The following is a 12,098-nucleotide window of genomic DNA, read 5'->3' as shown; positions in this document are numbered from 1 at the left end:
GTCCTAAGCTCGCCTCTCCTCTGGCCCTGTCCACAGCATCCTGCTGATGCCCACAAGTGGAACAGGAATGCTCTGTGTTCATCAGGGTTCCCCCATCTTGCCTTTCTTCTCTCTCGAGAGGCTCCAAACTTTTCCAAACTCTAACCCCACTGTGCACAGCCCTCATCTTAGCAGATTAAGAAACCCATTCTGTCACATCTGGTCCCTGGGTGGCCTACACTCCCTTGTGCCTGTGCACACGTAAAACCCTACAGCAAGGCTCAGTGAGAGAGCATAGCTTCGGGGAGTAAGCCTCACTTAAGGTCAAATCCTAGGTCTTCTATTTATTTGACCTTGGACAAGTAACTTCACTTTCCTGAGCCTCGATTCCCTTCTCTGTATACATGAGGCCATAACAACATCGGCTCTGCAAAATTGTGGTTAGGATGAAGTGGAACAGTGTGTGGCGTGTATGCTACTCTTATGATAGGGGCTTGTTCAAAGTTGTCATTGGCCTTTCTGCTTGCATTTTCTCTCATAGGCTCATAATATAGCTACTACATACATAATATAGTTACTAATAATAGTAGCTATCTGTTTATCGGGCATCTATTTTTATGTCAGACACTGCTTGATTTACAGCTCTTGTTTCTAATTTTTATAAGATCTCTGCAGTGTGGGTGTTGCTACTCTTTTGCAGGTGATGGAAACTAAAACTACCTCAGAGAGAGGTTAAATGAAGTGCCCAAGGTCACATAGCTCCAAAGTATTTGAGCCAAGATTTGAACCCAAGAAAATGCTCTTTGCACTATGTAAAGTTGCCTGTAGGCAACTTCCATTAATCCACTGATGTTACGTCTTCCTGGCTTTTCTCGCACTCTCTCCTTTCCTGCTCCTCTAGCTGACTTTTCCCCTTTTTCCTTTTTTCATTGTCCATGACTTCTAAGCCAGTAGTTTCCAAATACATTCAGATGTCAGAAAAGCATGGTACTTTTCACAGAATAGCGAGTTTTTTCTTTTCTTATTTTTTATTTTTTTGCAGAACACTAAGGAATACTGTGTAAGCCTTAGAAGCACTTTTGCTAGCAGAAAACATAGCTATGTATTTTCTATGTACAGTATGGGACCATACACATAAGTGTACACATGCACATACACGCATGCACTCGCACTCAGCTAGGAATAAAGCATAACCACTTGCTTTCCATTATCGTGAACTTAGTACTCAATTATTTATTCCCTCATTTGCTAGGATTTGCTAACAGATAAGATTGAGAAGGCACAAGAAATTTAAGAAAACATTTATGGGAGAAAAGTTTGAAGTTCGGAACATCAATGCGTTATGTATTAATATCAGTGTAGTACCTTGGTCCAGTTTGTGCAGAAGGAACTTAAGAATTGCTGGAATACACCGGCAACATTTTATATTCAGCATGCTCTCATGGGGAAGCGTTTGCTGACTGCAGGGAAAGGCAGGAGACACCTGCTCTAAATGCTCCCTTCCCTGTGGGCTTTCTGTGTTAACTTGGGGGACACACACCTTTTTCATCTTGAGCCCCCGATTTCTCTCCCTTTCAAAAACTTAAGATGCCCCAATTACCATCAGGCATTCCATCTGTGGGAATCCTATTTGAGAAGATGTTCACAGGCATCCGAACCCTTTGACACCACGGATGTCTTGTGATTTATTTTCGCATCGTGGTGAGTGAGGCTGTACCGGGCTTAGCCCCTGGTGCTTGAGTCACTACAAAGAAGGAAGGACACCTCACTGGTACCCAGAAACGCGTGTCAGAGTAAATCACGGTTTTACACCTGCTCCCTCACCTGTGTGCTCCTCTGCGGCTTCACTGTGTCTCCAAAACTAGGCACACTTTGGATTTCTTATGTGAAGCCGTATTTTTTTTTTGCACTGAAGTTTCACAGTCGTCATCAGATGCATCGTGTGTTCCTTCAGGAACACCCTAATGTGGTGACTCCAAGACAGAAAGCAGATCAGAGCCCCTCCCTCGGGGCTGCTGGGTAATATTGATCTTAACTTTGATCTGTCAGCACATCTCCAAGCAAGTCAACACCGTGCTCCATCAGGCCTGGAAATAAGCAAAAGCCCAGCCTTGTCATCATTTGCTTCCATGGGTGGACACATTTACTGGCCTTCCGTGTTGTTACAGCAAAACAAAAGTGGAAAATGTTACGTGCTGTACAATGTTTATTGATTTTCCCTGAGCCGAAAGCAAGGTTTTGGACGTAGCCTTGGGAACAGCTATGATTTGGGCATGGAGGGTGCCAGACAGCTTCCTGGCATCATCACCCAAACTTAGATCAGCCTGGGGACAGCCGGTGGGGGCAGCGGCAGTTTAATGATTAGAAGCCGGCAGAACTCCTGAAGGCAGAGTTTTGGCTGGTTCCGTACGTGTACAGAGCAGCGCCCGTGCTCTTGGTTCCTGAGAGGTGCTCGGATATCACGCTGCTGGTATTGAGATGATGCCTTTGGACTTGAGACCCAGACTTGCTGGCTTTCCCACCACCTCCCCGTGCTCTGCCAGGCCAGCTGAGGGCCAGATTCTGGCATGAAGAGCGAGTTTTCTCTCCTTGTCACCGCTGAGCTCAGCTACAAAGCTTCATCGTGGTCTTGGGGCAGCGCTTCTCAGACTGGACCGTGTGTGTGAGTCACCTGGGAATCTTGCTAAAATGAAGTTCCTGATGCAGTAGGGCTTGCATGTGGCTTGAGATTATGCATTTCTAACAAGCTCCCGGCTGATCCCAAAGCTGATGGTCCATGGACAGCAGTGAAGGGCCTTGTGGAAGGGAAAGACTGACCAGAAACCGTGGCAACTTAATTCTCACGCTCGCTCCACTGGAGATTGTAAGCCCTCCATCCCAGCAGGTGGAGAATGAAGGGAGATTCATCTCCCCAGCTCTCAAGTCTGACCACCTAGGAGAATCACCTGGGGAGCTTCAGAAACCTGGCCACACCCAGGACCCCACCCAAGACCAGGTAGGCAAAGCTCCCCAGGCGATGCTGATGTGCAGGGTTGAAGGACCACTGACTTAAATCACCAAGATGCTCCTCAGATGTTAAGATGTTAACATGGTAGGGAGGGTGGGTGCCTGTCCTGGTAGCAGTGAACTGCAGGAAAGCGAGTGCTTTGCTGATCCACACTGTAGAGCATAGACCCACTCCTGGGAGGAGCTTCCCAAAAAGGTATAGTGGCTCAAACCAAACCGAAGTTTATTTTCACGTGTGGAATTAGTGAGTGTGGGTCAGCCAGTACCTCCTCCACCCAGTCATTCAGGGGCCAGTGGAGCCTCTGCTGTTTTCAAGGTGCAGCTTCTAAGGTCCTCTTGGGAGGTTGTCTCATTCTAGAAGCTTGGAAGAATTCCGCGCATCGGGCCTGGAGGAGTAGTTATCACTTCTACTCACATTTCATTGACCAGAACTTAGAGGAACAAGGGACACTGGGCAATGCAGACAGCTCTGTGCCCAGAAAGAAGAGGGGAACGGGATCGTGGGAGCAGCCAGCAACCTCCAGCACCAGCCCTGTGGGGTGGATCTGGACACACAGACTCAAGAGCCAGCTCCTTCCTACAAGAGGACCACCCAGGGGGCCGCATGAAGCTTTGGAAGACTAAGAATGGAAACACGCAATCCGAATACCTAGGCTCGTGGCTCAGAAGGATTAAAAAAATAATTAGAGGTGGTAATGTCTTACATTCTTCTGTTCCCCCCAAAATAATTTCTGTGAATGTTCACGAAGCACACAGACTATTTTTAGACCTTGTTTTCCTCTTCTGGACATAATGAAATATATAAATGGGTGAAGGACTGTGTAAGTGATGTATAATTCTCAGCTCTAAGCTCCTTCTCTCTGAGCAATGGCCTCGCCTCATACTGCCTTCAGAGAGTGCGAACCTACAGATGGCAAGTCCCCCATGTCTCCATCACCCTGGCTTCGATCCACTCGTCCCTGGTTCCAGCTCTAGTTCCTCCCTCCGGCCTCCTGCTGCTCCTGTCAAAGGCCAGTCTGTCCACTGATGTGCATATAGGATCACAGCTCCTTTCACCTTCATAATGACCTTGCATTCCTTCTCCCACCCAGCATCACCAGCCTTGTCCTCCATGTTGGTCTGCTCCCGTAGAGGACATATAAACAAGGTCCAGGGCTCCTGGGGGGCGGGGGGTGGGCAGGATCCCCCGGGCCTCCAGCTGCCCCATTGGCTGCTTTCCTTTAGCAACCCTCTCTGAGTCTACATGTCCTACCCCGCCCACTCCTCACTCACACTGCCCCTCTTCCACCGGCCACTCACCACTCTTCTGAAATTGCTTGCCTCAAGGTCACCGGTGATTTCCAATCATTCTCAGCTTGCTGGGAACTACTGCCCCCTGCTCGGAACAGTTTCCTGTCTCAGCTTCCTTGGTGCGTCCTAGTCTGCTCGGCCAGTCTCTTGCACTCTTGCAACTGATTTCTCAGCCTCTGGATGGGGACCCCTCCTCTTTTCTCTCTACCCTCTCTCCCTAGGTGAGTTCACCCGGTCTCATGGTTTTCAGTCTTATCTCTAGGCTTATGATGCCTGAGTTCTTTTTCTTTCTTTCTCTTTTTTTTTTTTTTTTTTTTTTTTGCTGCACCGCGTGGCTTGCAGGACCTCAGTTCCCCGACCAGGGATTGAACCCGGGCTATGGCAGTGAAAGCCCAGAATCCTGACCGCTAGGCAACCGGGGAGCTCCCTGATGCCTGAGTTCTTTACTGACCCCAGGCGCTTTCTCCTGCTGCCTGATGAATACTTGGATGACTGTCTCACTGGCAGCCCAGACTCTCCCTACCTCTCCCTTCCCACCAAACAAACAAACAAAAACCTGATGTGGTGAATGACATCACCATCTGCCTGGGTGCTAATGGCAGAAATCTGGGGGTCATCCTTGATTCTTCCCATGGCCCCCAAATTCCATCTCTCAGCAAATCCTATTGTAGAAACAGATAGTTCTAAATAGGTCCCATCGCTCTCCTGCTCACCATGTCACTGCCACTGTCCTGGTCCAAGCCACCATCCTCTCTCACCTGGTTGTGGCAGCAGCGACCTGACAGCCTCCCCACCTCCATCTCTGCTTCCTAGCCTCCACAGAGCAGCTAGAGCTTCCTTGTGAAAACAGGTCTATACCGGCTCTTTACAGCGTCCCTGACACCGTGGTTAAAATCTCAGCTTCCGGCCACGGGGCCCACGGAGCTGCCTACACACTGCCCTGGCTGCCTCTGCACCCTCCCGTGTGCAGCCCCGCCCCTGTCTGGTCACACACGGCCACCACCCCCTCCTCCCTTCATGCCTCCAGCTTGCCCTCACGTGCGTCATCCCCTCTGCCCAGGATGTTCCTCCCCACATGTCCCTCGACCACCTGTCCTAGATCAGGGCCCTTGCCCTTGCTGCTCTGGCGTCTGGGGTATCCTCGGTTTCTCCGGCTTGGGGTGCACACAGCCGCTGTCCTCTGACCCGTCTCCATCACAGGGGGAGTGATGTGGTCTGGCCTTTTTAAAGCGTTTGCATCCCTGGTTCTCTAATCCCCTGCCAGGACCAGCTTACATTTTGGATCTCCTTGTGCCTAAAAGAACATCTGGCTCCCTTTGGTCCCAGTCACCTTCCAGGCCTCTCGGAAGGTGGGGGCAGGTCGCCCAGGCCACCTCCTGTGTGTGAGAGTTGATGGTGTTTTTCAACAGAGAGAGAGGAAAGGCCTCACCCAGACACATCAATATTCATTTGTTTACTTATCATCTGTCTTTAGTAAGCCCCAGGAGGGTGGGATCAATGCATTATCTAGTTTCAGTGGTTGTCCAAAAACTGTGTGTTAAGTACATGAATTAAGAAATGAGCAGGGCTTCCTTGGTGGCGCAGTGGTTGGGAATCCGCCTGCCAATGCAGGGGACACGGGTTCGAGCCCTGGTCCGGGAAGATCCCACATGTTGTGGGGCAACTAAGCCCGTGCGCCACAACTACTGAGCCTGCGCTCTAGAGTCCGCAAGCCACAGCTACTGAAGCCCACGCACCTAGAGCCCGTGCTCCACAACAAGAGAAGCCACTGCAATGAGGAGCCCGTGCACCACAATGAAGAGTAGCCCCCACTCGCCACAACTAGAGAGAGCCCATGTGCAGCAACGAAGACCCAACACAGCCATAAATAAGTACATAATTTTAAAAAAAAGAGAGTTATTAAAAAATAAAATAAGCTTCCCAAATTTATAATTAACACTTTGATTGGCTGTTCCTTCCAAGTTTAAAGAACACTCCCGACCCTCTACCCCTACCAGGATGCACGGGTGAGGGGGGGCGTTCCTTGCAGCAAAGCTAATGGCCGGCCAGGTGCAATCACTAGAAACACTGCACAGTGTGAAGATAAATGTTTCCACTTAGGTGACAAATGCATCTCTATTAGCAACCGATTATGACAGTCTCAGAATCAAAGCCTCTACCGTGGGTGGTTTTTATCTGGCCTCTGAGAAAACCTGCCAGTGAGATGCTTCCAGATGCGCTCCAGGAACGTCTGGGGCCGGCCTGGTGCAATCCACGTATCCTGATTGTACAGCACGGGCACTCAGCAAGTTCAGGCACCAGTAATACTAAGCGCTGTTATTTATTAAGTGCCTACTGCGTTTCAGGCTTTCTAATCCTCGCGACAACCCGAGGAGTTAGGAATTGTTGCCCTGACTACACAGACGGGGAAGCTAAACCCCCCAGAAGTTAAACAAGCTGCCTAACACCCTGCCCCCAACTCAGCGGTATAGAGCTGGGATTTGAACATGAATTGGGGGCCCTCCATGCCCGTGCCAGGCTTCACACGCTGTACCACCCCCCTCCCTTGTCACATGCAGGGTCCGGTCAGCCCAGGCCTTCCTTAGCACATCAGGGACCACCTGCCTCAGTTAAGGCAATGATTTGAACAGTCCTTTATCCTCCAAGTGAGGAAAAATGCTGCTGAAAACTGTCAGGTGGAAAAAATTGCACAACATGAGAGCTGTGAGTTGTTTTATGTGGGGCCAGATGAAGACTATAGCCTGGGAGACAGGCTCTCAGATGGCTCTGAGGAACTGCTCCGAAGAGGTGGGAGGAGGATGGCACACATGTGATTTTGGTGACGGGGGATATATACAGTCAAGCTCACATCTTGGCAGAAGGCTGCAGCTAGTCACAAGGAGACGTCTCCATGAATGGTTTTAGTGCTTTTCTAGATGTGAGAAGGTGCAAGAAATTGGGCTCATAAAATCTCCTGAAAATATCTAACTGTCTGAAGGCCTGTTCTGCCAGTTTTCCCCAGAGCACAGAGCGCCTCATTCCTGATCTCCACCCCGAACTCCTTTCACGGGGTGTTGAAGGTCAGCGACTCCAGTGGCTTAGTGACTTCATTCTTGTAGAACCAGGTGGAGAATGCCGATTTTTAGTCGCCGTAACAAACTTGCATGTATATATTTACAGGGCTTCTTCCGACCTCTCATGACGTTCTCTGGGCCTTGAAAATGCTCTGGCGATTTTCTCACCCTGTGGGGACTCCCAGGCATTTGTCTGGAGGGCAGCTAGGAGGAGGGTCCTGCCGCTCTTGACCGTGGAAAGGACCTACTCTCCCAGCAAAGGTCCAGCCTCCCGTGAGCCGCTGCAGTGCTGGGGGGCAATCATGGGAGGTGCAGAGGAGGGGTGGACCCCCTGTGGCCACACGAGCCCAGAAGCCCTGGAGGCCTCCAGAGTGGAAGATACTCCTGTCAGGCTGGCTGCACAGCGGACATCGAACCTCCCCTTCACTCTGGAAGGCAGGGCCTCCTTCAGCCCAGGAAGGTGGCTCTGAGAGCCCAGTGGCCTCCCTCACTGGGCAGGGAGCCAGACACTTCCTTCCCTGTGCTCTGCACAGAGGGGCCTTTGGGGAAGGAGGGGCCCTTGCTGCAAACCCCTGCTGGCATCCCAGGACCAGCTTAATGCTGCTGGTACCTTTTCTCTCTCCCTCCTTCTCGTCGTTCCCTTCCCTTTCCTCTCCTGCTGTCTTGATCGCCTACTGGGGATGCTCATGGAACACCCTGGAGGGAGTGGATTTGGCAGGAGCCCCAGTTTGTGGAACTAGAAATGCACTGGGTGACGGGACTCTGTGGCCATGGGCAACTCTGTGGAGGGCATGCATCTGCTGGGACGGGAGATGCCCTGGGCTGGCGGAAAGCCAGAGCTCCGGTCCCGACTCTACCAGTGTCTACCTGTGGGACCCGAGGCGCAGTCACCTGCCAGCCGCCATTCATGGAGAACGCTCTGGGCCCGTGGACCTCAGACCCAGTCCTGGCCCTTCCCCTGCACCACCACCCCCCGGTCCGCGGGCTCCTCGCCGGCTTTGTCCAGAGGGAGTGAGGGCAGGTGCCTCGCTGCCCCGGGGCATCTCCAGCAGTGCCTGAGTTTCCGCGGCCTCCATCTCCTACAGGATCACCTCCGTGGCTCCAACTTACACGGGGGCCCGGCCACTAGCACACCTCCGTCCCACCCGCCCAGGGGCAGTAGTGGCTTCCCTGCTGCTGCTCATCTCAGGGGCCTCATCATCCACGTAGGTTTTTCCATCACCTGCGGAAGCAATTGCCTCGTTACGACCCCTCTCTGTAGATGCCCGGTTCCTGGTTATCCCTGACCGCCCACTTACATCACATCAGCTCAGAACTGAGGCCTGGCCAGCCTTCCCCAGAATAACCCTCAGATGCTCCCATTTTACAGATGAGGCCACTGAAGCTCGGAGATGAGAAGCGACTTGTTCAGGGTCATCCGGCTCGTGAGGAGCTGAGCCAGAACTCAGCCCGAGCTCCTACCCACTCCTCCAGCTGCTCCTGGAGACCTTGACCTCTCTTAATTTTAATTTTTTTTTTTTTTTTTTTTTTTTTTTTTTGGTACGCGGGCCTCTCACTGCTGTGGCTTCTCCCGTTGCGGAGCACAGGCTCCGGACACGCAGGCTCAGTGGCCATGGCTCACGGGCCCAGCCGCTCCGCGGCATGTGGGATCTTCCCGGACCGGGGCACGAACCCGCGTCCCCTGCATCGGCAGGCGGACTCCCAACCACTGCGCCACCAGGGAAGCCCGACCTTGACCTCTCTGAGTTTCTGTTTCCCTGACTCTGAAAAGAGCCAGCAAGATCTGCCTCGTGGCATTGTTTGCAGGATGAGAGAGAGTGTCTGCAAAGAGCCTCTTGGCCCCAAGCCATGGGACACCCCCACTGGGTGGGCCCATCTTGCTGACCAGCCCCAGTGCCCGGGTTGCTGCCAGATGAGAGCTCCCGACACACATTCCCACGGCCCGTGTGGGGCGGGCAGCTCCCTGCAGATGCGGCTGCGTGGGGAGAGCTCTGAGGCCTGCCTGTGAGTCTCCACTGCCCAGGGCTTGGGTACCCCTGGGAAGAGGCTCAAAAGTTAACTCTCTCCCTTTTTTGGTCAAAGCTCGTAGCGGTTTCCATAGGTGTGGGTTTGAAGCTGGCCTCGGTAGTCTGGGCTTTGATTGTTTCTTGAGGAGTGTTTAAGGGCGGTTCTGAGGCCTCGTCCAGGAAAGAGGGCTCTTTGTGGGAATCAGTGAACAAGCACTAAACTCCACGAAAACCATCTTTCTGGACCCAAAGATAGAACCGTTCTTACCTGACAACCCAGAGTTTGGGTTCAAGAGAGGCAACTGAAAACAACTTTTTCTTCCCCTAAAATCATAGAATATGAGGGTTAGAAAAACCATAAAACACGATCAAGGGTAGAATAAACTTCCATTTTACAGAGGAGAAAATCAAGGCTTACGTTTGGTTAAGTGACCTCTGTAAGGTCACGTAGCATATTGGTGGCAAACCAGGCCCAGGCCCCGAGGCTCCTCCGTGCTGGCCAGGGGGCCTATGACTGGGAGGCTGTGGCCTGGGCCTGCACGGAGCCAGCATTGGCCAAACCCCAGGAGGGCATCTGAGGATCAGGCTAGGCACACCCAGGGATTTGGATGGTCCCAAATTTCTCCCATAGCCACAGGAACAGGCTCAGGATAGCTGTTCCTTTCAGCGAAGATTTTGTCCATAAATATCTCAGTTGTATTTACTAGGTTGTCTGGCACGTAATAGCATGCATTATTAATAGAACAGCTTAACACTGTCTAGTAAGTAGGCATACTCTTTGCGGTGTAAAACAAACCTCTCTTTTACGGTGTACTTTACAATGCCACGTGACAGCGGCAATGCTCAGAATCTTACTGCAGGCTTCCGTCTGACCTCACGTGAAGGGACAGACGAAGGGACTGTCTCGGGGACAGCTAATCATCACTAGTCCGATGATTCACGTATCAGTGCATCTCTGAGGGATGTGTTCTCCGAGCTCAATCTCTGTTTTGAGGGTCCAGACGGGATAAGCATGTGGTTCTGAAACTCTTATTCTCCCCCACTGCCCAAGTCTGTCCGCTACCTCCCATGGTGAGTCACGGAGATTTCATCTGCCACCCGCGGCCATGTGAGCGCTACAACCACGGAACCGTGGTGGAGTTCTACTGCGATCCCGGCTACAGCCTCACCAGTGATTACAAGTACATCACCTGCCAGTACGGGGAGTGGTTTCCTTCCTATCAAGTCTACTGCATCAAGTCAGGTGAGCACGTCGAGGGCGTCCCTGGATGGTCCAGGTTCCAACTACTCGCAGTGGCGGGTGGCTGTGTCCTGAGCCCTGTCCCTCCTCCCACACACCCTCCCCTGTCACACGCGGTGTTAGGGACTGGATATAGAAACTCATCTTTGTGGATACATGCGGCTGATACTTCCAAACCCTGTTCAGAGGGTCAGGAGTATTAACCCGCCCATGCCCATGTTACAATGCTGACCCTCTGAACGGGTCCCTAGACCCCTAGCAACCATGGAAGGACCTGGCCTCTGTGCACTCTGTCTTCTCCCAGCCTTGCCCCCTTCCACTGACAAGGACACAGGCCCATGGGTGTGACCCAAGCGGAGCATGACTCAGCCTTTCTCTTCCACTCCAAGATGCATATCAGAACACAGATGATACGATGGTGGGTAAAGCCTGCTCTCACTTCTAAAAACGTAAGCCACGTGCAAGTGTCAGTACTTCCTACTTAATAACACATTACTAGCAAACCGTCCTCACCCCTGGTCTCAGAGCACCCAGGTACTTACCACCCGTGCACATCCGCCCAGCATCTCCTGCCCACCCCAGTCCAGCCCGCTTGCCCCGGCTTTTTCCAGGTGTGGCCACGGCCACCTGCCCCAAGCAGGGGTGATGGCTGCCCTGGAGGCAGCAAAGGGGGGCGGGGAAAGCATTTGTTAACACAGCGCATCTGGGGGCCCACAAATGGTAACGTGAACCGGTGCGGGTGGAGTGCGGAGAAGTAGAGAAGGCAAATCCCTCAGACGAGCACACAGGAACCCCAGCGCCCGTCATGGCCTGGGAGCGTCACAGCTGCTTTGTCCTCTCTCACGGCAGAGCAAACGTGGCCCAGCACCCACGAGACCCTCCTGACCACGTGGAAGATCGTGGCGTTCACGGCGACCAGCGTGCTGCTACTGCTGTTGCTTGTCATCCTGGCCAGGATGTTCCAGACCAAGTTCAAGGCCCACTTTCCCCCCAGGTCAGTGCAGCCCATGGCCGCCTTGGGTCAGGCTCAGTGCAGCCACCTTAGGCAGCAAGGAGAAAGGATGGTCAGCCTTGATGAGTGCAGAGTTGAGCTTCTAAGGGGGAATAGGGGAGAAAGCAAAAACATTCGCCTGGGAGGTTTTGGGGTGTCTGGGGTCAGAACACCAAGCTGGAGACAGACTCATTTCCCTCTTTCTGCCCCGCCACCCGTAAGCCCCTATCTCCCTCCTTCCCGGGATAAACATTCTCGAGGCAGGCATTGTAGGGGGTGCAGAGAAGGGGAGCACAGTCAGGGCTGCACACCCTGCACCTCCCACCCCCAGGGGTCCCCCCATTGCCCACTATGTGCCTGCAGCTCTAGAGTTACGTACCTTGGAGCTTCCAGGCCACAGGGAGGGTAAGAAATACACAGAAGTAATTAGGGACAAGGTCCAAAGTGCGTGACCCAACAGAGGTTCAAAACCGGTGTGCAAAACCGTGGCAAGTCTCAGGAAGGAGAAGAGGCTCTGGATGGGAAGCCAGGAC

General features: G+C 52.6%; 1 protein-coding gene across 2 annotated transcripts in view; it reads left to right on the top strand.

The window, feature by feature from the left end:
* Window positions 1-12,098, top strand: part of SUSD4 (sushi domain containing 4) — a 119,005-nt gene that overhangs the window by 102,399 nt on the left and 4,508 nt on the right. For both annotated transcript variants that reach the window (XM_027122269.1, XM_027122270.1), the window contains exons 6-7: window positions 10,386-10,577; window positions 11,424-11,568. In XM_027122269.1, the coding sequence (XP_026978070.1) occupies window positions 10,386-10,577; window positions 11,424-11,568 (337 nt within the window). The remainder of the gene's footprint in view (window positions 1-10,385; window positions 10,578-11,423; window positions 11,569-12,098) is intronic.

This window comes from Aethalodelphis obliquidens, unplaced genomic scaffold (assembly GCF_003676395.1).
Source record: "Aethalodelphis obliquidens isolate GAN/ISIS:26980383/991018 unplaced genomic scaffold, ASM367639v1 scaffold24, whole genome shotgun sequence".
Taxonomy (NCBI): Eukaryota; Metazoa; Chordata; class Mammalia; order Artiodactyla; family Delphinidae; genus Aethalodelphis; species Aethalodelphis obliquidens.
Note: the sequence above shows the minus strand (reverse complement) of the source record. Positions and strands in the feature narration are given on the sequence as shown.